The sequence below is a fragment of the Engystomops pustulosus genome, chromosome 8, assembly GCF_040894005.1.
Source record: "Engystomops pustulosus chromosome 8, aEngPut4.maternal, whole genome shotgun sequence".
Lineage (NCBI taxonomy): Eukaryota > Metazoa > Chordata > Amphibia > Anura > Leptodactylidae > Engystomops > Engystomops pustulosus.
This window is the reverse complement of record NC_092418.1, coordinates 69,938,695-69,965,014: the sequence shown is the minus strand read 5'-3', so window position 1 is coordinate 69,965,014 and position 26,320 is coordinate 69,938,695. Positions and strand designations below refer to the sequence as shown.

The 26,320-nt window shown below is 41.0% G+C and overlaps 1 protein-coding gene across 7 annotated transcripts in view; it reads left to right on the top strand.

Moving 5' to 3' along the window:
- Nucleotides 1-26,320, top strand: part of PARD3B (par-3 family cell polarity regulator beta) — an 862,331-nt gene that overhangs the window by 182,167 nt on the left and 653,844 nt on the right. For all 7 annotated transcript variants that reach the window (XM_072121091.1, XM_072121090.1, XM_072121094.1 and 4 more), the window contains one exon: nt 109-218. In XM_072121091.1, the coding sequence (XP_071977192.1) occupies nt 109-218 (110 nt within the window). The remainder of the gene's footprint in view (nt 1-108; nt 219-26,320) is intronic.

Here is a 26,320-nt window from a genome sequence, read left to right as displayed (position 1 = left end):
AGCACATGAAGCAGACAGAGGAAAATATTATTTTACAGGCTGCTGTCCAGATATCAAAGCTTTTTCTGTTCTTTTCTGTACATCTGACTGTCTTTTGCTTTGTTGCAGGTACCCCACTTCTGGTCAGACGGAGTAGTGACCCTACATTAGGGCCTGTGACAGATTTTCATCCAGGATCTTCTCATATGGCTGAGCAGAATGTAAAAAATGCCAATCAGGTTAGTGTAAAGTTGGATCACTGTCATACTAAGTCATGTACTGTAGGAGCGGTTTTTCACAGCTTTATTTTTTTTTTATGTGATTACGCTTCCTGTATAGTATACTTCTTATTTGTCAATGGTTCCATACATGACTTTCACGTGAGGCAGGGCTGAAACAACCAAGGCCTTTATGAAAATTTTTGCCTAACGTTTGCAGGTTATAGTACAGTTCTATGCCAACCCCTGCCTGCACCCAAGTGCAACTGCCCACCAGATAAATCAGGAGAACCAGAGTTTCCTGATGAATCTGCAGGAGGAAGGGACAGGCCTTCATCATATGCCCATGGCTCTTGTCATTGGTGGATGCTTGGCAGATCTACATCATTCCTGCCTTTTATTGGGCAGAATTGTTTAGCCGTTCTGTTTATTAAAACAAAAACCAGAAAGCCCAAACGAACAAACTAACCTAATGCACGTGGGAACGTGCAACCAGTAATTTTCTGTAAATTTTTGGACTACACTGTGATGTGTTGCAACAATGAAAAAATGGAGTAGACTGAAGAGAGAAGGACAAGCCACATCCATATTTGAGACCACAGCTCTGCTAAACCAGATAAAGTAGAAACATCTGTTGTTTCAGGCACAATAGAAAGTAAATCTGACTTAAGTGTTAAAGGAAACCTACCACTTGTAGTGGCAGGTTTCCGATGGAAATACCGGGCACCAGCTCAGGGTGAGCTGGTGCCGGAGCTTATTTTAGTTAGTGTTTTAAACCGCGGTATCGCGGGTTAAAACACTTTTTAAACGTTATAGCCGGCGCAGGCAGGTACGCGCTCGGCGCTTACCGTGCACGCGCCTCTCATTCACTTCCTATGTAGCCGCGCGCACGGTAAGCGCCGAGCGCGTACCTGCCTGCGCCGGCTATAAAGTTTAAAAAGTGTTTTAAACTGCGATACCGCGGTTTAAAACACTATCTAAAATAAGCTCCGGCATCAGCTCACCCTGAGCTGGTGCTCGGTATTGCCATCGGAAACCTACCACTACAAGTGGTAGGTTTCCTTTAAGTGTTGGTGCACCATAATACCTCACTGGTGCAAGTGTGATCCTATCCTGGCACTTGTGGATTTCTGCTGGAGCTTCGCTCTGATAGTATAGGTGCAGCCGAGCAATAAGCTGTGTGGTTTCTGCTACTCATTTGCTACATGTCAGGACCCCTTAAGGTCATTGTTAATTTGATCAAAAAAAGAGAAAAACTGATGTACAAGGACCTATGTTCAACATATATTGCTTATGCGTGATCTAGGAAATTGTAACCTAATGATCAGGTTGTATGTGGCATATATACTGTATACTTATTAAGGAGAACATCAGGGGATGCGTTTGTCTTCTCCCTGCCCCTGTGCACACGGATAACAATGATTTGGAGCTTTAATCATTCATTTGTTTATTCTCAGCTCACTGCTGTGTGCATCCCTCCCAGCCTGAACCAACATGTGGTTTCTTTTCTGTCTTCCTCTTGGGAGGCAAGGCTGTCACTCACTGGGATATGACTGAGCCAGGCCACCAGAATTCAATGCACCCCAGACGACAGATGGCCTCGGCTTTCACACTGACCTTCATGCTGGCTGTGTTTATAGCTCCATCACCTCCTTCCCAACTCTGCACCTCTGAGACAGTTGGTCTCTCTAACCAGCTGCTTGCAATGCATCTGAATTCATCTGCATCCCCAGGGCTGTAAACACTACCCCTGCAGCATTCTGTAGCATTTCCAAACAGGATTGTTTGTCCAATGCGGGTGTGCAAACCAAGATTTCACATATTTCTCTGCCAGCTTTGAATGTTACTCTTCATCAATGGTGTTTAGTATTTTGGTTTCATTCTAGATTTAACCCAGTCCTTATTAATTGGAGATGAGGATGGATTATTGCATATTTTACCCTGTCTGGGGGGGATACAGGTTTAAATGGACTGGATATTGTATATGGCTGCGGAAAAACCCCTATTGTTAGACTCTATACAAAACATCCTTCCCTCAAACAAGTTTGTATCCCTCCATTTTAAGTGAAATCTGTCAACAATCTAATGTTGGAGACCTTACCTTCATATTATATTATTTAAGCTGCTGCTATTTCTGCTTCATATTGGCAACACAGAATTTATCTGGCATCTTTCCTCTTTGACTTGGCATTTCTATGGCCTAAGAAAAGTTATGCCTTGGGATAGGCTGCTCCAGGACTTGTGTGCATTCAGCGCAATGAACCCAGGACCTGCTGGAGCATGAATCGTCAATAATTTAGCAAGTATCTCAGTAGTAGTAGGTACTAGAGAGTGAAGTCATGCAGTTTAGCTATATCCCATTAGACTATATCTTGGGCAAAAGATAAGGTTTACAATGGGGTCCAGGCAGAAAATTTAACATCTCAGCAGGGGAAAGAAGAAACCCTATAAATTAGAAAGCTGATTTTTACCATTCATTGCTATGGAAACCTGTCTCACCATGTAGTGAATATCTCAGCAGTGGAGGATGTTGGACATATATCTAATCAGACTACATTGTGGAAAAAAACAGAGGTTTCTGGATGTGTGTGTTGTGATATACTCAATACCTCTTGAGTAAGTAAGAAGACTCCTTAAGGAGACCATGCCATGAGAGGCTGACTCTGCAGGGTCGTGGAGACTTACAGCCATTAAAGGGGTATTCCGGGAATATGAATGTCTGACACAAAAACCCATGATGATATAAATAAATGAATACAACAATACTCAATGTCATTAGTCACAAAACAGAGCTTCAATAGTTTGATTTTATGATTTACTAAATTTATGGCCTCTCTAAAGTAGGTGGAGTTATCACTAAGATGGCCGCCACTGGAAACTACAAGTTCCATGATCCTTTAGTTCTCAGTAACTCCTCCTCCCTCTTAGGCTCTGCTCCCAGTGATGATATATAACAGGTTTTCTTGCTCTGTTACCATAGTAATGATGTGTAACTGCCATCACCACAACACTGGCCATACTGGCTGCACTGCAACCAACCGACTACAGCCAAATGTAGTGGTGATCACATGTCCTGCCCAGGCAGGTACAGGACATGTGATGTGGACATGTGACCAGCGGCCATCTTCTTTTCTGCGACGGACCGCGCGGAGGAAATTAACGGACTGATTAAAGGGCCAGTAGCATTTTAATTCTTCATTACAGTCTATGTCACCAGCATTTTCTGCTAAGGAGAGCAAAATTTTAAATAACAACTAATTACACATTAGCTCATATTTTGAGTGCCCACTTGTATATGAATTATGCTGATTCCTGGAATACCCCTTTAATGTTCCATGGAGATTCTGGAAAGTTTAATATGCAAATACAATTTCCAGAATGGGATAAGGAAAACTGGCGAGTTTTATGGCACACAGACTAAATTTTATAGCGTGCAGGGCATTTCATATGAATCCATGCCCCATTTACCAGTGGCATGCCCCTGTTTCAGATAAGTTGGAAAACTACCTAAGAATGGTCTAAAAGCCTCAATAAATGTGGCATACAGCATTTCAGGTGCACATTACTCTAGTATTCTGGCATACACAGATTGATACATCTCCCACATTGGGGGTCATTTACTCAGGGCCCGAATCGCTTTTTGTCGGCGGGTTTCCCGAATTTTTCAGTTTTGCGCCGAATTGCCCCGGGTTTTTGGCACACACGATCGGATTGTGGCGCGTCGGCGCCGGCATGCACTCGACGGAAATCGGGGGGCGTGGCCGGCGGAATTTTTTTCAAAAAGTCTCGCTTGACACGCGCTTACCTGCACCCAAGATAGGATAGTGAACTCGAGTGGACTTCAGCGCAGCACCGACACCTGGTGGACATCGGACGCACTACCTTAGTGAATCCTGGCCGGACCCGAATCCTCGACGGAGAACGCGCCGCTGGATCGTGACAGGACCAGGTAAGTAAACTGCCCCATTGTGTTCACATCTCATCAGCAAAAGCAAGGGAACTGAGAAGTGTAGGGAGTGAGAAGCTGTAGATTAGAATAGGAAATCAACCATCAGTATTAAGTTTAATTAACATAAACATACTTACCTATAGTCCTGGTCTTCTTTAAGCTTGACACGCCGAGATCGCTATATAAAAAAGTTAGAAAAAGCTGCCTGTAGCTCCGGGACGTGTCCGGAGCTCTGGGCGGTCTTGAAAGCGTGAATAATTAACAGACCTGAGCGCCGGACATTGCGTCTTTTAGCTCCAGGCTGCTTTTTCTAAGGCTTTTTTTTTTTTTTTTTTACAGCAATCCTGGATCTGGGATCCTGGAGAAGAGGACTATAAGTATGTTTAGGTTAGTTTAGTTTAATATTAATGGTTGATTTCCTTTTATAAGAATTTTAATTTTGCCATGAAAGTCTGCCTCTGCAGACGTGTGGAGACTTTACAGCCATTAACGCTCCACCTGTGGATTTTTGGAAATGAAATATCCTAACCTGGAAATGTATTTGCATAAGAAGATCTTTAAGCAGAACTATAGCCAGATATGAATATTTTTAAACTATTATTTTTTGTGTCTCAACCTTTTTACAAGAGCTATCATATTACAACAAGGGTCCCTTATGTTACTACTAAATAGTAAATAGTAACATTCTAAAATATACACAAAAAACTTCTGTTGCAAAGTCTTATATCTAAATTCCTTCTATGGTACATGATAGCTTGTATTGTGCTAAGACCAGGCACGTCTATTCTGTGGTGTGCACAATCTCTTCCAGAATGAATGCCATGTGAGTTATCGATGTCTTTTGTTACTGACTGGAATGTGGTAGCCAGGGTGCTGGCCATGTAAGATAACCAGGTTTTTCTTTTATCTCATAAGAGCATAAAAGGGACAGAATCCTTACATAACATCATAAACTTATACAAAAGTTACAAATTACCCTTATCTCTGCTCAGAATATAGAAACATTTGTGGGAACGTTCCTGGTGGCCCGATAAAATGAGCAGGTTTCCTATAGAAGAAGGGGTTAAAACCCCATAAAGCATTGTGCAGTGATACGTACAGATATATATATATATATATATATATATATATATATATATATATATATATATATATATATATATATATATATAATATGGAGAGATGGGGGGGGAGAGAGAGAGAGATGGGGGGGGGGAGAGAGAGATGGGGGGAGGGGAGAGAGAGTTAGATTTTTCTTGACATATCCTGAGAAATTTGGCAATATTTTGTCATGGGATGGCTATTCAGTTCTATACAATATTGGAGGAAAATTTTTCGGGGCAAGGGTGTATGGAGAGACATTAAGGGGGAGGTGCAGTTGGGGTTGTTTCTACCCCCACACCTGCGCAATCAATGCGGCAGGCAAACTTTTAGAAGTCAAAGTTTTCCTGCTGCACATCACATCTCGTGGATAGCCTCTTAACATATCCGGAAGGGTGGGGATTTCATCATACACACGAGTGCCAGCATGTGATAAATCTCCCCCTATGTGCAGTCACCTAGTGATTATATCGTGTATTGAAGCCTGCATAGGATTAAGGAACTTTGTAATATATCACAAAAGTTTATTGAATTTGTTATTGATAAATTGTAGAGTGGACACATGAATGTGTGTGTGTGTGTGTTTATGGTAGAGTGTTCCACATAATAAATAGGTTCCTTTTTAGGAAAGCTGAATGGCATCACGACCGTTTTGTACATTAGATTACATTAAAAGTACTATTTAGAAGCTAATGCAAGCCGTCTACTCATAATAAACTGTGGTGACAATCGTTAGTCATGAATCAGTAACTTGTTAAAGTGATGCATTTGCAGAGTTTAATAATAGTTTGTCCCCGGCAGCAGTGCTAGCTGTCCTCAGATAAAGGAGGGGGTATACGTGCTATCACCTCTGTGTCATCCATATGCCTTTGTCTTTATAGAAAAAGCCCTTTGCCCAGCGGCTGTGCGGAGGCCAAGTGATTTTGTGATGACAGAAAGTTGAAGGCGATTTCATTTATTATTCTCTTAATGAGCACAGTTCTCGTGTAAATAATCTAAAAGGGGGTATTTGGCTGAAAGCTTGGACACCTGGGGCACTATTCTGTAAAGTGTTTTATGAAGACAGATTGGTGCTGTCTGAACGACTCGGACAAGCATAATAATTGAAGGCGAGTGTTGTCTTTGTCTGACATTTCCTCGGCATTGTAAGAGAGCCAAAGTGACATATTGTGGTAGTAATGGGCTATGATGGCATAGCATGCCATCTCTCTCTACTGAGACTTCTGCCAGTCCGGTGGGTGAAATTGTTTTACTAGGAAACAGAATATTCCTCAGGTCAAAATTTGCTTTCAAACTCCATTTTATTCTAAAATATTGGAGGAGTGTCTCCTGAATAGATACGTGCTTCAGGTTGGTCTGCACGTTGAGAAGAAACTATAGAGTAGGATGAACGTGCCCAGTGAATCTGGCCGTTCTTTATCACAAAATCTAAAGATCCTATCATTTGGCCATTTGCATCTTATTTTCAGATGGTATTTCATTTTCCCATTGTTGCTATGCAATGGCTAGTTAAAGGCCCATTCAGTTCTAGCGCTTGGCAGCATATGGTAAGGTGGAGGTTGCTGAGCCATAAGTGTCTTTTGATAGAAAAACAAAAAGCCATCTTTTCTGATTAAGCTTTATTGTCTACAGCAGTGGCATTTCTAAAGTGACAGGCAAACAGATGAGCAGATGTAGATCACGTGGCACTTAGATTTCTCTGCTTGTCCTGTTGAAACTTTACTTGGCAAAATTTTCAGCTTTCACCAGATGGGAAAATATTATCCTTGCCTGAAAGAGCCATTCCAATAGCAAGCACTTTCATTGTCTACTTGCTTTATTGCTTGTAGTCCGATTACTATAAAACAAGGCTGGTATGAACACAAAAGCGGAATTTTTAAAATGGGTTTTATATTGGCTTCAAGCACAGGACTAATAACAAAAAACCTTAATTGTTTCTGATTTTTATCACATGGCCATTATAAATGCATAGTGTACGTTCTCAAGGCCATATTTTACTTTGTGTCTCATCCACATACCCGTCTCTTAATTAAATCATGATTTTAAAAAAACTGAAACCTCTCAAGGCACATCTCACAGTACAACTATATGCTGTAATATAAAATGGAAAATGTATCGCATATCGATGAGAGATATTTGGGGAGCAAGATGGTTTCTCAAGATCCAAGAGGACCACCTATGTTAGGGTATCTAGAAGCCAATATGTCTAATGTAGAATTGTCTCTGCTTTTCATGAGCTGATTATTTATACCACAAGATCATTCAATCTTTGAAGATCATTCCATGACTTAAGAGATCCAACAGAACCTTCCTAAAGTACAAATTAAACACTGGGCTACAACTCGATTTTTTTCATAGTAAGATATAACCAACTTGATGTTATGGGATCAAAAACCCCATAACAACCATAGGGAGAATATACTATAAAACGTGTTTATTCTCCAAAGAGGATAATAATTAGAGATGAGCACTAAAATGCTCGGGTGCTCGCTGTTCGAGACAAACTTTTCCCGATGCTCGAGTGCTCGTCTCGAATAACGAGCCCCATTGAAGTCAATGGGAGACTCAAGCATTTTTCAAGGGGACCAAGGGTCTGCACAGGGAAGCTTGGCCAAACACCTGGAAACCTCAGAAAATGATGGAAACACCTCTGAAATGGACAGGTAACAGCAGGGGCAGCATGCATGGATGCCTCTGAGGCTGCTTAATCACACCATTATGCCAAAATTATGGGCAACAGCATGGCGATGGCAGAGTGACCGAATGAGGCTAGATAGCATCTAAAACATCAAATAATTGACCCTGACACTATAGAATACAGCATACAGAGGCAGCGGCAGCAGCGGCAGGCTAGAGAGTGGCATGGCGACATACCCCAAATGGACTCAAACCAATTAAAAAATTCCTTTTGGCGAGGATAACGTGTAGCACTGTATGTATCAGTATTTTGCCTGGTTAATGCGACAGAGAGGATCCAAAGGAGGTGAGCAAGAAGTGCTGAAATGATTTCCTATGTGAACAAAAGGTTGACGGTATATTTAGTCGATAACACAGCATGGTGGCGACATAGTGACCAAGTTCCATAACGTATCTGGTGAAACACCCAAAAAATGAGCCTGACACAGCTCGTTTGATAAGGGGATGATGTGCTGTATTTCCTCTCACGCTCCAGCGTCTGGGGTATAGACAGTTGAAAGTTGCACATGGAGACATTGGTGGACGCTGTGGAGGATCGTGGAGGCGAAATGGACAGGAAACAGCAGGGGCAGTATGCATGGATGCCTCTGAGGCTGCCTAATCTTGGGTTGGAGCTGGCGGTCTGCTACCAGGCGAGCTTTCGCCTGTCCAAGCCCCTGTCTCTCGGCTCCTCCCCACCCAAAATGGGCCTGGGCGCCAGAAGCGTTTACTTTGAAAAAAATTATAGTTTTCAAAGCAGGCGGTGGCTACAAACAGCACTTCTATGAACCTTTTGTATATGATCAAGTTTAGTACTGTTCTTATAAGTAATTGGCTTGGATATGGCGGGTGAGGGGAATGTAAACAGATGCGCAAGAAGCGCTTAAATAATTTTGGTAAATGATAAAAGTTTGCCAGTATATTTTGTGGATAACACAGCAGACTTGCGACAAAGTTAACAAGTTTTATGTGGAAGCCATGAAAACAACCCAAAATTTTGCCTGACACAGCTCGTTTGCTAAGGGGACGATGTATAGAGGCAGCTATATGGACGACTTTTGGAGGCAGCTATGGAGATGATGTGTGGAGGTAACAATGGAGACAACGTGTGGAGGCTGCTATGGAGACAATTAAATTTGGATAGTGCCTGTATGTGGCAGTTCAAAAAAGTTTTCAAACCAGAGGACCGGGTAGGTGGCCCTCCAGAAAAATTTTATACATAGAGTACTATATCTAGAGCCAGTTGGCCCTGGCAAAAAATAGCCAGTTTCCTCTGCTTCAGTGTTCAAAGAGGAGGAGAAGGAGGAAAATGAGGAGGAGGAGTGCATGCATTATTCAGGTTGAGCTTTTTTCACCTGGTGGAGAATGGAAATCCTGAGAAATCCAGGCTTTATTCATCTTGATAAGCGTCAGCCTGTCAGCGCCGTCAGTCGACAGGCGTGTACGCTTATCGGTGATGATGCCACCAGCTGCACTGAAAACCCGCTCAGACAACACGCTAGCGGCAGGGCAGGCAAGAACCTCCAAGGCGCACAGTGCAAGTTCGTGCTACATGTCCAGCTTTGAAACCCAGTAGTTGTAGGGAGCTGTGTGATCATTTAGGACGATGGTATGGTCAGCTACGTACTGCCTCACCATCTTTCTGTAAAGATCAGCCCTACTCTGCCGAGACTGGGGACAGGTGACAGTGTCTTGCTGGGGTGACATAAAACTGGCAAAGGCCTTGTAAAGCGTACCCCTGCCAGTGCTGGACAAGCTGCCTGCTCGCCTTCTATCCCTCGCTACTTGTCCCGCAGAAGTACGCCCTCTGCCGTTAGCGCTGTCAGAAGGGAAATACTGTTTCAGCTTGTGCACCAGGGCCTGCTGGTACTCATGCATTCTCACGCTCCTTTCCTCTCCAGGGGTGAGAGTGGAAAGATTTTGCTTGTACCGTGGGTCCAGGAGAGTGAATACCCAGTAATCGGTGCTGGAAAAAATTCTTTGAACGCGAGGGTCACGGGATAGGCAGCCTAGCATGAAATCTGCCATATGCGCCAGAGTCCCAACTCGCAAGAATTCACTCCCCTCACTGGCCTGTCAATTTCTGTCAACTCCTCTTCTTCTGCCCATACACGCTGAACAGTGAAGGACTGAGCAATGGTCCCCTCTTGTGTCTCGCCAACATTCTCCTCCTCTTCCTCCTCATCCTCCTCCACCTCCTCCGATATGCGCTGAGAAACAGACCTGAGGGTGCTTTGGCTATCAACAAGGGAATCTTCTTCCCCCGTCTCTTGTGACAAGCGCAAAGCTTCCGACTTCATGCTGACCAGAGAGTTTTTCAACAGGCCAGGCAGCGGGATGGTGAGGCTGATGATGGCGGCATCACCACTGACCATCTGTGTTGAATCCTCAAAGTTACTCAGCACCTGACAGATATCAGACATCCACGTCCACTCCTCATTGTAGACTTGAGGAAGCTGACTGACCTGACTACCAGTTCTGGTGGAAGTTGACATCTGGCAGTCTACAATCGCTCTGCGCTGCTGGTAAACTCTAGATAACATGGTTAATGTTGAATTCCACCTCGTGGGCACGTCAGTGAGCGGGCAGTTGGAGGCGGCGCTGCGCTGCCCTTAGAGTGGCAGCATCTGTGCTTGACTTCCTGAAATGCACACAAATGCGGCGTGCGCAAATCAGACAGATTGGGGTATGTCTTGAGGAACCGCTGAACTATGAGATTTAACACGTGGGCCAGGCATGGCACATGTGTCAATCTTTCGAGTTGCAGAGCCGACACCAGGTTACGGCCGTTGTCACACACAACCATGCCTGGCTTTAGGTTCACCGGTGCCAGGCACAGATCAGTCTGCGCCGTGATGCCCTATAATAGCTCATGGGCGGTGTGCCTTTTATCGCCTAGGCTCAGCAGTTTGAGCACCGCCTGCTGTCGCTTAGCGACGGCACTGCTGCTGTGCCTAGAGCTACCGACTGATGGCGCCATGTCCACGGATGGTAATTCGGAAGAGGGGGTGGAGGAGGGGTGGGAGGAGGAGGAGGCATAGTAGGCCTGAGAGACCTGGACCGAGGCCCCCCCAATCCTCGGCTTCGGCAGTATATGACCAGCCCCAGGGTCAGACTCGGTCCCAGCCTCCACCAAGTTTACCCAATGTGCCATCAGCGATACATAGTGGCCCTGCCCGGCAGCACTCGTCCACGTGTCCGTGGTCAGGTGGACCTTGTCAGAAACGGCGTTGGTCAGGGCACAGATGATGTTGTCTGACACGTGCTGGTGCAGGGTTGGGACGGCACATCGGGAAAAGTAGTGGCGGCTGGGGACCGAACACCGAGGGGCGGCTGCCGGCATGAGGTTGCGAAAGGCCTCGGTCTCTACCAGCCTATAGGGCAGCATCTCCAGGCTGAGTAATTTGGAGATGTGGACGTTGAGGGCTTGGGCGTGTGGGTGGGTTGCACTGTATTTGCAGCGTCTGGGGTATAGACAGCTGAACGCTGCGCATGGAGACATTGGTGGATGCTGTGGAGGATCGTGGAGGCGAAGGTGTGGTTTTCGCATGGGAGGTGTTTGGGCCTGGGTCCTGGGCAGGGGGCTGACTAGCAGAGGCAGCAGATGACACAGGGGAAGGAGCAGTGGTGTGCCCGGCCGGAGGTGAACTGCCTTGGTTCCATTGAGTGGGGTGTTTAGCATTCATATGCCTGCGCATACTTGTGGTGGTTAGGCTGGTAGTGGTGGAACCCCTGCTGATCCTGGTGTGGCACAGGTTGCAAACCACAGTCCGTCGGTCATCTGGTGTTTCTTTAAAGAACCTCCAGACTTCCGAAAATCTAGCCCTCGCCAGGGGAGCTTCACTACGTGAAACATTTGGCGCTGATGCACCAGCTCTAGCGCTGCCTCTCCGTCTGGCCCCAGCTCTGCCTCTTCCAACCTGTTCTGCTATAGGACTCGCCTCCATCTCAGAAGCACTGTGTTCCCCCGGCCTATCAACCCAGCTTGGGTCTGTCACCTCATCATCCTCCGATCCCTCAGTCTGCTCCCCCCTCGGACTAGGGGTTTGAGATGGATATGTGTGTCACTAAGAGCTAAATAGAACGTTCGCAAGACTCCCTGCTAATTCGTCACAATATGGTACTAGCTGCACTACTAGTGCCAGCAAGCCCAGCCACAAGCAAAGAAAAAAAAAATATTATAGCCCTATCAAGGGCTGTTGGGTTCTTGTAGACTCACTCCTTCCTAACAGTAAGCTAATATAACACCCTAACGCTATCCCTGCAGCAGCAGCAGCTCTCTCCCTAACGGCATCCAGAATGATGCGAGCAGCGAGGGCAGGGGCTAGTCTATTCCAGGGTCTCCTGATCAGGCCAGCCAACCACTGCTATTGACATGTAAGTGTACCACGTGATGCTGGGTGGAGTGCAGAGTCTCCTGGCTTCATTGCCTCTGTTTCTGGCCGTCAAAAATCAAAACGTCGGGAGATGCCATTTTCTCGAGCTGGCGAAATATTCGTCCGAGCAACGAGTACGCTAATGCTCGAACGAGTGTGTTTGCTCATGTCTAATAATAATAAACATTTATATAATGCCTAAATATTGCGCTTTATGGATCATGGGGTGACAAAATAAGACATTACAGAGCAACAACATGGTCAGGTGAAACCATAGGAATGTTATTATAGGTATACATATTATAGGCGTCTTGTTTGTAAATTTTTTTTATTGGTTTTTAAATTTTATAGCGCACATAACAATCATAATCCATATAACAATGATGAATTACAAAACAAAATATGAAAATCATTGAGGCAATTACCATTTACTAGGCAAATATGCTTCAATTAGAGAACAAATTAATAATAACATACAAATGTTATGTTGAGGGGGGGATAAAGGTAGCCTATACGGCCTGCCCTAAGTGCAGTGTACTAGGTAGAGAGAGTAGGCAGATGGTGGCCGACCTAGTCTCCAGAAGAGAAAAGGAGATGAAAGAATGTGTGGAACATGCATGGCGAGGGGAACTCCCCTGAAGGCTATTGACTTTAATCATTCAACCTTATAACTGATACAAAAATCGGGTGAGTGGGATGAGGAATCAGGTTTGATTTAGGGATGGGGGGGGGGAGGGGTCTGAGGATCTTCTCCCAATTTCTCTCTCAGGTATATTTTGCATTGGTTAGATTCAAAGAATGAAAATTGAAACCAGGGGTCCCTAAGGTTTTTGTATTCGCTATGTTTCCTACAGTCATAGGCGCTTTATTCTCCAATATAGCTAATTGGGCTATTTTGGCCTTTAGTAGAAGAAAGCGGAAAAGTTTCCCAGGGTGGTTTTTGGGTTGTATGTTCAGGTTGATATTTTGGAAGAGGAGCTTAGAGGTGATGTGTGCGGCCTTTGAGCATATACTGCGGATTATAGAGTCCATGTAAGACCACAAGGGTTTTATTTTTTCGCACTCTCACCAGATATGAGAGTATGATCCGATGTCTGCTTTGCATCTACAGCAGGTGTCTGGGATGTCGCTGCTGAAAACGTTGGTAGTGTTGTACAGGTCTATTAATTTTTTATAGATCGTGGATGTGAGTTTAGGGAGTGGTGAGGTAGTGGCCATGAATTATTCTATGCATGTTAAATTTCTGTTGAAAGGGACTATTTGTTAGCAATTTTTTTAAAGTTGGCTTTGATTTGCAAGTACCAGATAAAGTTGGACCTGAGGAATTGTTTATGAAAATCTGCAAAGATTGGGAGGGAACATCTATTAAAATGTCACAGACGGTCCTGTCACCCATAAATATCTGGGGTACGAGCCGATGTATGGAGGGGAGTCATCCGTGCCTAGAAGGTCTCCGATCTTTGTGATGGGGGGTGGGTACCTTCTCTATCTCAGGAATTTTTGAGGGTCTCATCCAAGTGTGAGCTACTGCTTGTGTAAGGGGGGTTCCGTATTTCGTTGGGTGATCTTTACGTATTAGAAATTGAGTTAAGGATCTGCCTTTGATTTCCTTCTCAATGTGGACATATGATTTAAAGTTGTATTTTTTATACAAGTCCCTAAGCCTTTTTAATTGGTTGGCTTTGTAGAATCAGTTAGTCCTAGTCCATCTTTCCCTCGTGGCCGTGTCATGATTGCGTAGGCTGACTTGCATCAGATATGTAATTTTCAGAACCAACATCATTTTGGGGATTTTTCAGTTCTTAAGGGTTTCAAGTATGGTGTTTAATAGTGGTTTATAGTTGAGAGTAAACCACCCGTTGTGATCTTTTGATATATTTATCCCCAGATATTTCACATGTGTCTTAGCTCATGGAAAGGAGGAGTTATCTGTTTCTTCTCTGATCAATTTCTTGGCACAGAAGATATGGAGGGCCATGGATTTTGCAGTGTTTTTGAAATTAGAGAGAAAGTGGAATTGTTGAAAGAGAGCCAAAGATGTTTTGAAAGATTCTTGTGGGTTGGTGGTTATAATTAATAGGTCATCCGTGAAAGCAGCTGTTATGTGTAACTTGTTTCTAACTTTTAGGCCCGATGTTTGTGGTTGTTGCCTAATTCGAACAAATAAGAACTGCCGAGTCCCATTTGAAATGTTTGAGGAAAGTGATAGGATTCAATTTATCCTTAATTCTGTGTAGAGCACCATGATATTTTCATTTGCTTTGGGGGAAGGAAGCCAAACTTTTTTAGGGTAAGTTGCATGTATGTCCAGTCCACCAGGTCAAAGGCCTTTTCGGTGTCTGTGGATAAAAATGCTAGAGGAATATTCCATGACCAGGAAAAACGCACATAAGGTATTGTTCTTTTCCCTCTATTCCCGGCACAAAACCTACTTGTTCCGGGTCAATGAGAAATGGAAAAAGTATATTAATCCTGTTGGAAAGTAATTTGGCAAATATCTTAAGATCTACATTGAGTAGAGAGATGGGACAGTTGCTCCCGCATTGTGTGAGGTCTTCACCTTCCTTGGGAAAAATTGTGATGTAAGCTTGTAGGGATTGTTTGGGGAATTGCATTGCGTTTGATGTTGGCTTGTTGCGGGGTTACATTGGACATTATAATACTACTGTACAACTTGGAACGTCAGAGTCTATTAACATTCTGGATGATTTGGGATAGGGTATTTGGTACAATCTAGTTGGCTGACTACGCCAAATATCTTTCTATTAGTGATATCTGTCCGCTCTTTCCTTCTGCTCGAAATATATGGAGACCCTCATAATACGCAGCTATTAAGTTAGACTATTAATGGTTTTTTTGAACACTTCCATACGTTCTTGTATGAGATGTTTTCTGTAATGTGACACACAACATTTACCCGTGTAGAAAGTCCCTTGACAAGAAATGACCTTGATCTTTCTATTTAGAGCGTCTACGCAAGATTCTTATGTCTGAGAATAAACAGAGTTTAAGAAACTGACATGAGTGTTGGAGGAATCTGATTTCCATGCATCAGTTTGTCAGGCACTCCATTTACATGTGTTTTAGTGCTGAAGGCTTTGAATTCCTAAATCAGGTTTGGGGGTTGTCAGCACTTTGCTTTCATGTCTGATTATATGATCACACACACATCTGGAGCTGCTTAGGTTTCCAATCATTAGTTTGTTGCCCTATGGAACCTTTTGTCTTGCATGTTGGCAGGCCAGAAATATGGCAACTTATAAGAGACCAAGTGCACAGTCTCTCCCCAGCCACTATAAAAGAATACAGCTGACTGAAAGCCTCACAAACGTGTGTTTTGTGTCTGTCATCTCTGAAAAACAGAGTAAAGTCCCAAGTGGTTGACCTGTTCACAACACTGAACTGCTATTCCTTAATTAGGATGTTACATTTACTCTCCGGTATGTTGCATGTACTGGTGTCCATGTTTTTTGTCTACATAAAGTAGACAGAAATATTAATTTATTAACTTTATTCTTTTTTTATATTAAGCACAATTTCATTTTAGTCGCCATACTGAAGACCAGATTAACAAAACTCATATAAATAAGATTTGGATGTGAAGAAAAAGTTGGGAGGAAAGCATATCAATACAAGTACTTCTTAATAATTTATCATATATATATATATATATATGTATGTGTGTATATATATATATATATATATATGTATGTGTATGTATATATATATATATGTGTGTGTTATTCAGTAATTCAATTCTAAAAGTGAAACTCATATATTCTATAGAGTCAGAAACTTTTTCAAGTGTTTTTGTTAAAGGGAACCTACCACTACAAATCTACCTATAAAGGATCAATGGGACGTGCGTCCGGCGATCCTGCCGTCTGCGCATGCGCAGAAGAGCAGGCCCGCGCCTGCGCGGTCTCTGCTCCGAAACAGGCGCGGGCCTGCTCTTCTGCGCATGCGCAGCCGGCAGGATCGCCGGACGAGGGCGCGCAGCTACGCAGAGCTTTGCGCCGAAGATGGGTGAGTAGGAGGGGTGGAGTAGCCGCCTCGTGTAATCTCAGATGTGGCTACTCCACGCCCCAGTAGCCGCATAAGTAAATTTGAATAAATATCTAATAAAGTTATCAAAAAAGTGCAGGGACGTGAGGATTAGCCCTTAAAAGGACTATCCTCACGTCCCATTGATCCACCTACCACCCAATCTACCTTTATAGGTAGATTTGTGGTGGTAGGTGCCCTTTAATGTTGATGACTATCTTTTGCAGCCAAGGAAAGCACAAAAGTTAAAAGTATGTACAGTAAATGCACTCAATGGTTGGTCAGGGCTGCTTTTGTATGATTTACAGCATCAATTCTGGTGGCATGGGAGCGATTAGCTGATCACGCTAATCCTAAAGATGTTTTGGGAGCCCAGGTTGCTCTGATAGCAGCCTTAATCTAGTCTTAGGTGTCAAAGATCATTCTGTCACCTAATAGCGGCTAAAAGTCCTTACAGTTTTCAAAATGTAAATGTCATCCCATGGTACAAACAAAACACCTTAGTGAACACAGGTGTCAAATATGGTGACACAAGGCTTTGTTTTTATGCAAAGATTTTTAAAGGTATGAAGACATAACTAAACAATACATTTTGTATCTCTGCAATCATTTACTTCAGCATTGATTGGGCATTGTTATACTGCAGGTACAAACCAGTATCCTGCGAAACTCCATGGTCACTCAATTTTATACATCGCAGATGCACCAGAATTGTTATTTTACCAAAAATATTATTATTTACTCATAATAGATATACCAAGAGAAATGATAGGCTATGTTAGAATAACTTTAAGCAAATAAAGTCAATATGATATTTAGCTCACTGATCTAAGTAGGGACACAATTGAATTTTGTTACACAGGATCTTTCAGTGCATCTAAAGTAGTACTAACAGGATCAGACTTCTGATAGGAAATGATAGGTATATGTGAAGCTATGGTTCAGAAGTAAAGTAATAAAATAGAGGAAATTACCAACTATATAAAAATAATAGAAAATCTCCATCTAATTTGCTTATCTCTTGGGACTCAATGGTAAGGTTCTCCATTAAAGTTCAGAGGCGATATGATTAGTGTAGGCATATGGCATTTATCATATTGGCTGGCATGTTTATAGGAGGTGATGTGTAAAGAATATATGGCAGGTTACGGACAGAAGGATTTTAGTAAGATGTGCTGAAGCTTTTATTGTTTACAGAGGCTATTAAAGAGTGAATGGCAACATGTTGCTTCTGTTGTCACATCTGACTTCTTACTTTGTCAAACATATCAATTCAGTTTGCCAAAGTGATTCCATTACTTTATATATTTTCCCAATCCTCCAGTTCAATTTTCCCTACACCTTTTTTTTACTTGAATTTGCAATATCATAATCAATGATTTCCCTAACCATTTTATACATTTTTAGATATATACAGATTTCTTGGAACTTCAGATTTCTTAGCACTACAGCCTTGCAGCGCTGAGGTCCTGGGTTCAAGTCCCATCCAGGTCAACAGTTTGTATGTTCTATCCGTTTTCAAGGGTTTCCTCCGGGTCCTGTGGTTTCCTGCTACACTCCAAAACATACTGGTAGATTGATTAGATTGTGAGTCCCATTGGTGACAGGGACCGATTTGGCAAGCTCTGTGTAGCGCTGCCTAATCTGTGTGCGCTATATAAATAAAGGAATTATTGTTATTGTGAAGTGTAATCAATAGAACCTTTTGATTGCCAAAAGTTTTTTATACCAACCCCAACTGTTGTCCAATAGAGTAACCATGGGTACACATCTAACAAAAGGGGCCCTTAAGGTACCAGATTCCAACAAAAATAAAATGGAATCAAAATAGTCCCCAGATTTACTAATTTCCCCAAAGAATTGCTATGAGATAAAGCAGTGGTGGCGAACCTATGGCACTGGTGCCAGAGGCGGCACTCGGAGCCCTCTCTGTGGGCACCCAGGCCACCACCCCAGCATGAAGTTCACCAGACAGGACTCAAAGAATCTTCCTACAATGATAGACAGATTTGCACTCCTCCTTTCAACTGGGTTCGTGTCTTTAGGAGGCTGAACGATTGAAAGTTGTCAAAGAACAATGAGAAATAAATTACTGCTTAAATTGCTGTGCTGGCACTTTGCAATAAATAAGTGGCTTTTGGTTGAAGTTTGGGCACTCAGGCTCTAAAAGGTTCGCCATCACTGAGATAAAGTAATGAAAAAAGATGGAATGGATAGTCCTCCCTTGTTCAAAACTCTACAGAGAATTTCTTGCTTCAGTTGGACTCTTTTACAACCCCATTTCAAAAGATTCACTATGCCCCCCCCCCAACCAACATAGAGAATTGGTTTAAATGTATAATTATTGTGGGAGCATCATCTTGATCAATGAAATTTGGTCTGCTCTGGTAGGGATGTAATTTTCCAGATATTTGCTTTCAATTTCTTTAATAGTGGGCGGAGGTTGAATCTGTTGAAAGATAGGGCAATACTTCTATTGGAAAATGTGCCATGTTCCTTGCCAGAAATAGTTTAATAGCTTATACATTTGAAAAAAGACACTTCTCCATCAAGTTCAACCGAGGAAGGGAAGGGATACAAGCTGGTATGTTCTGGCAAACAGGGCAACCGTGAAATAAACTGCTACGTAGGCTGCACTAAGGTGAATCTAAGTTAATTGTAGCTTCAGCAATGGTGAGCAACTCTGAGGGACACATGTATCTTTTTATTTTATTTTTATTTGCAATTTTTTTAGCAGTGCTTTGTATCTTTCTAAATTTGCCATTGTGCGACATGACATTTTCTTGGTCTCTGTTTTGCTGACTTTTTAAAAAAAAAAAATTGCCACTTTGTAGCATGTATGGAATTACGCATGGTTCAGTTGTACTTCATTTTGCACGTACTAATTCTCTAATTTTCTAAAAAAAATTAGCAAAACAAAGAAAACATCTGTCTTGTAAAGATACATTTAGGAACAATGCAACACACCCACCGGCTTACTTCTTGAAACCCTGGTATAGTAGCAAAAATACACCCAAAAAGTCCCAAAAATTTAAAAAAAAGGGAAAAAAACTAGTCAAAATAAAGATACATGTTCCCTATGAGTTACTTCTATAGGAAATATGCAAAAAAAAAGGGTAGTAATCCCGGCCCAGTTCATATATGTGTCAAAGATTTTAGTTTCCATTGAGTTCTCTGTTATAGAAATGAGATGCAAACAGGTTTGCTGGTGCTGGTGGAACGATGGAAGGATAACAGTAGTGTTTTATTTTGGTAAAGCGATACAGTTTGCTGTGGTAATATTTTTGCTATAAATAATGAAAAGGCATAAATGATGCATCTCAACACTAGTGTAAACTAAGCCTAAATAAGACTACATGCACACAGCCGTGGTGTGCTCTCGAGCAACAAACAACAGACCTGTGGTCCATTGTTTGCAGCCCGTGTTTCATCAGCATGTGACTTTTCATTGTTGCAGCTCAGATAGTCGGATCATGCAAAGAGTCACGGAAACCATAGAAACAAAGGCTAGTGCACGGGAGAAAGCAGACGTCTTCCAGTAGCCCAACTCGTTTCCTCAACAGCAAGACTTGGAGGAGGATGTATTATCAGGCAGGCATCAGGCACCAGTTTTTAGAGCCATGTTAGATGCTTGGTTCACAAGGGTGGCTCAGACCGCTTTATAAATCTACACACAAATCCTATTAAAGAGAATGGCCGCGTATTAAGAGTGTTATATAGGGGCAAGTGCCACATAGAAACAGGGCACAAATACATGTAAAACCAATTACTCACAGAACAGTCATTACCCATATAAGAATATATTGAGTACTATTGGTGAAGATAAAACTAAAATATTTATTCAGTATACTTAAAAATAGAGCATTAAACAGACAAATGGGATTTCATAGCAATGCATATAGGTGCAGGGCAGCGAACACATTCATTAACATACAATGTATAGTGAACAAAGTGCATAGTGCTGAGCCTATCAAGAGCATTGACAATGGGCACATGAAACAATGCATAGTAATGTATACCTTAATTCCAGTAACAATAAGGTGCACTGGAAAGAACGCTAGCCCAGCATCTCTCCGAAACGTGTTTCGTCCCCTACAGGACTTTGTCAAGGGGTAGTGCCAAGGGAATGCGTACAGATTAGAAAGTCTAAACTGACCAATGGGAACTAAATACACACCTGAGCATAGTGAAGAAAGCACATCTTGGGAAAATAGAAGGTATTATTAATATCAGCATTGGAGGGCACCATAGTGAATTTTCATCCAAATTTATGTCTTTAGGCACATCATAAATATGATTTGCATATCTGGATTTTCTAAATAAATCGGGAGTTAATCGGAAGCATAGTAAAAATGAGGAGTAGGAGTAGGTAGGCAAGTAAGTCGCCAATATGGTGCAATTGGCCGACAATCAAACGGTAGAAAACCAACATAGTTACTGTGATACATTCTCCCATTGAATCTCATGTTCTAATCTCCCATTACTACTTAATATGGGAATACCCATTTAGAGGTAATCTCCATAAATCTGTGTGGTCTGTATTATAAATGAGCTGTATTTTTCCTACATTGTTACTTCATAGAGATGTAAATACACAGTGAAACGTATTATTATAAACAGTTACGCATGTTTTTTTCCACACGTATTTATTCGCCAGACTGAAAATGACATTTTGCTCTGATTAAAACTATTGTGCGATTTGTGATCCATCAGGAAATAACAGGATTGTGGCGGTCTCAATAAAGAAATTGACAGCTGTCTATTGATTCCTTTAACACGATGTTTATTCATCAATTCACGTCCCACTTTCCCTTTGTTTCAGTGATGAGTCGTGAAAACCGGACGGCATTTCTAAACCAAAAAGACAAATGGAAATAAAGAATAAAATTAAAAGCCGCTCTGTCATTATTTCATCTCGCAGAGAGAGTTTGTGAAATTACCCAAATGGATAGAGTAGCGTGTGGCAGGGAAGTAAGTCTGAACACATAATCCGATCAATCTAAATTGAGTTAGTGTGTATGCAGTAGGCAGAAACAGGTGGAAATTAGTTTATCTGCAGCACCATTTTTTTCTGCTCCTTATATAAGCTCTGAACAGTGCTGGATAAACAAGTTTCCAAACTGCATTAGATTCCGGAGTTTCTTTCTTATATTTACAGCTGGATAAGAAACCGGATTATAGAGACACAGTGCTTTATTTCAACTGGAAAGCATCTGTCTTTTCGTGTTTTTCATAAGGTACAAAGCTACAAATTTCTTAACACAAGGCATAGCGGACTGCATCTCAATTTCATCTCGTGTTTTTATTCACACAGCAAATAAAATTTGTCTTGGACAGTAGTGTTTTCTTCATACATATAGAACAGTCAATTCTTAACCCCTTTACTCCACACCTGTTCTTCTACCAAGACAATTTCTCTGGGTTTTTTTTTCCTTTGGTCAATGCCTTCTACAAGCTGTAACATTTTTATTTTTCGGTCACCCTAGTTGTATGAGGTCTTTTTTTCAGAGCAAAATGTAGTTTTTAATAGCCCAATTTTTCGTTTAATATGTCCTACTGATGAGCTTTTATTAACCCTTTCTGTGTAGTATGTTTAAAAAAAGAAAACAAATATGACTTTTTTTTTCCAAAAAAATTTCAGCATGTATTGTGGACCCTAAGTAACATATTTTTTTCTGGGTCAATATCAGAGACAATTATATATTTTTTTCTGTTATCTGCATAGTGAAATCCTTTTAGGGAGACCTTTCACATCCTCACCTTAATGTAGCTGTGTGAGGGCTTACCGTATATACTTGAGTATAAGCCCAGTTTTTGAGCACAATTTTTGTTGAAAAATAAATGGTGGCCATTAAGATTACACAACTTCACTTTTTAGGTCATCTTTTAAAAATCTAGTGAAGTAATTTTAGTGTCATCATTAAACAACCATTCCTGGATCTTATGACTTACTAGGATCCACTTTTCTAGTGTCTTAGGTCATAGATGCTTGGTCTAGAGGTGCCTAATGTAAGCTGTACGTCTTGATTTTGTCCACCAACCTTTAACCTATCTCAGTCTATGATAAGATGAAATGTTTTCAATCACTACATTCATGCAACATCTTCAATTCTTGGCCAGATTCACTTTAACTTGTGAATCAGATCCGTAAACATGGACCTTTGTGTGCAATAGTGTACTAGTGTATGCAATACTAATAATGAATCACAGAAAGATGTGAATGAGCACTATGTTTTCACCTTTTCCTTCTACCCTTTACAAGCTTGAGGAAATATTGCTTCACAAGCCTGTCAAATTAATGTTTAGCTCCTTAAGGACCAAGCTCATTTTCACCTTAAGGACTTCACATTAGTGGTAATAATAATAATTAATAATGAAAATGTATTTTATATAGCGCACACAGATTACGCAGCGCTGCACAGAGCTTGTCAAATTGGTCCCTGTCCCCTTGGGGCTCACAATCTAAACAACCTAAACAAAAAAAAAAAGTATCTTTTGGAGTGTGGGAGGGAACCTGAAGTACCCAAGGGAAACACATGCAAGGGAGAGAACATACAAACTCTTTGCAGATTTTGGTTGATACATTTTGCATTTATTTATGAATTTTTTTTTTAATTTGGTAGTTTTTATAAAAATTCCTCATTTTTAGAATTCTAGATATTATGATTTTAAGACAAAAATTCTTACTGTCTTAATTTGAAAAATGTCATTTACTGTCATCTTTGTGTTGGCAGCAATATTTTTTTTTATGCAAGTAATTATGTAAGTTAGAAAATTTGGAAAATTGCTGTCCAATTGTAACCCACCTAAGTAATTTCTGAATTAAGTATTTTAGGCAACAATTATTTTTAAAGCGATTTCAAAAGTCTTATTTATTGGAAACCTTGACAAAGCACCCTATTTAGAAATCTGCACCGCTCAAACTATTTTAAAATAGCTATAGTTGAGATTTTGAACCCTATAAGCTCCTAACATGATTTGAAAACAAAATGGAGGATGCAGTGAGCATCTTAACACCACGCTTGTTTCATGGAACAATGTTGCTTTGTCCCCAAAATGTTTATTTTTACAAAGGATTTAAAATTCACTTGAGGAAAAAAAAATCACTTTTTGCATCGTCAACTTCCAAGAGACTGGGTAGTTTAGTGGGTTTCCAATTGATCAAAACATTAAAATAGCCCTCCGAAACTTAGTTTGGCGAATGTTACTAACTAAGCCCAGAAGACACACTGGAGGAGAGCAAACCCTAAGGTAGTGGTGGCGAACCTATGGCAGGGGTGCCAGAGGTGGCACTCAGAGCCCTCTCTATGGGCACCTGTGCCATCACCTTAATGCAGAGTTTGCCAGACAGGACTCAAGGTCTCTTGCAGTCCCAGGCAGCCCAGAATTTTATAAATATACGTACAATTTACATATACACATACATCTAAACAACCTTAAAATATTCCTATACCACATATATTTTCCATACCCGTTCACCCCATACAATGGTCACCACCCAAAAAACAGCAATATAAATTCACTTTATAATCTGTAAACACTCAGGTACAAAAATAAGATGGAAAGGCCACAAGTTCTTTTCCTTACTCGTCTATTATCGGTATTTTCCCAGTAATTACATTTTTTCTTTCTATATTTCCACTGTTTTAACCCCTACGCACACCAGGACGCAAATGTATGTCCTCACCGGAAGATACTTCCCACACGGGGACATGCTATACATTGTCACTATATAGTCCTTCAGGGTCTGACTGTAAGCTGTCTGTGCACGTGTCTGCATGCTAAGACAGTTTACACTGCTCTACAATGAATAAGTATTGTAGAGCAGTGTATTGGACTTGAACCAGCGATGAGAGCATTGCTGATTCAAGTTTGTATAAGTAAAAAAAGTTAAAAAAAAAAAGTAAAGTTTAAACATTAGAATAATTAAAAAATAAAACATAAATATATAAGCCCCTAAAATGTCACTTTCCCATAAAAACACTTACTAAAGTATAAAAACCACAAATACACAAAAACCCCACACATACTCTGTATTGCTGCATCCGTAACAATCTGTATAATAAAACCGAATTGTTACTGGACCTGCACAGTAAACGCCGAAAAAAGACGCAAAAAATATTCAGAAAAAAGATAATTTTTAATTGATACCTATAAAATATGCTCTAAAAAGTAATAAAAAAAATTTCACGCACTCTAAAATAAGACCACTAAAAAGAACAACTCTTCTTGCAAAAAATAGATTTGTCAGCCGAAAAAAAAAAATAAGTTATGCATATGAAAAGATGGTGTAGCTAAAATGAAGATTTTCTCCAAATTAGTTTTTATTCAGTAAAGTTGAATAAAATACACAAACCCCCCACATATTTGGTATAGCTGTGTCGGTGACAATGTTCATAATAAAACAGAATAATTATTGGACCCGCAAAGTGAACCCACCTAAAAAAAAAAAAAATATTTGTAATAAATACCCTTTGCTCTAAAAAGTGATAAAAAAATGTTGCGCAATCTAAAATAAGACCACTAAAAAGAACAATGCAAAATATAAGCCCATAAAGTTATGCATATGATAAGACGGTGATGCTAAAATAAACATCTTGGCCAAATAACTTTTTATTCATTAAAATTTGTGAAAAAAAAAAAATATATATAAATGAGGTATTTTCTTAATTGTGGCGACCCATAGAATACAAATAATATACTATTTTTATGGTATGGTAAACGGCCAAAAAAAACCCCAAAAAATCTTACTAAAAATTTATGATTTTCGTTTCTTCCACCAATAAAGAGTTAATAAAATCTCACCAATTAGCTATAGATGTCCCAAAATTATGTAACAGAAAAGTTAATCTCATGTGGCAAAAAATAAGCCCCTATAGGTCCACATTAAAAAAAAAAAGAAGATTTAGAATTTAGAACTTTGAAAATAAAGAATTTTTCAAAATTTTTGTCAAATTTTGCTTAAACATAACTAAACACAAAAGATTTTTAAACTAATTTGAAGTACAATGTGTTATGAGAATACAATCTCAAAATTACCTGGATATCTCATAGCGTTCCAAAGCTATAAGCACTTATAGTGACACAGGGCAGATTTGAAAAATGGGACTGCATCCTAACGGCCAAAATAGGCTTAGTCCCAAAGGGGTTAAATTTTTGGCTAGGGAGATTTCATAGTGCATCTGTTCATTTACTCTTTTGTACACCTCCCTTATATTCGGACACCTTGTACCGTACCTTTCCAAACTTTTGTTATACAAAATCTTGCCGCGATTAAGATATGTGATGGTGGACATCTAATAAAGGTGTCCATCTTCTCCAAAACCACATGTAATAATGCCAATGATGGAACTGGATTCATCTTCTTACCTCCTAACAGGGTAATTACCTCAAATATTTCCATCCAAAATTCCTGTATTCCAGCACATTCCCATCAGACATGTATATTTGTCCCATTCTTCTGGCACCCTTTCCAGCACTGATTCAAACAATTATTTTCTCCATGCGCTATTCTGTCTGGGTTAAGGTACTATCTTGTATGCCCCTTCTTTAGTTTTTCCATATAGTGATGCGTGTAAGATCTCCTCTATTGCTCTAAAATAGGGTTGTGAACGGTTGGCACTGGTGCCAGAGGTGGCACTCGGAGCCCTCTCTGTGGGCACCCAGGCCATCACCCCAGAAGGAAGTTCACCAGACAGAACTCAAATAATATGCCTGCAGAATCTTCCTACAATGATAGATGAATTTGCCCTCCTCCTTTCAACTGGGTTGGTGTCCTTGGGAGGCTGAAGGATTGAAAGTTGTCAATGAACAAGGAGAAATACATTACTACTTAAATTGCTGCGCTGGCACTTTGCAATAAATAAGTGGCTTTTGGTTTAAGTTTGGGCACTGAGGCTCTAAAAGGTTAGCCATCACTGCTCTAAACCATTCTTTATTGGTGATTTCTGCACCCAGTTCTTGTTCCCATCCAAAGC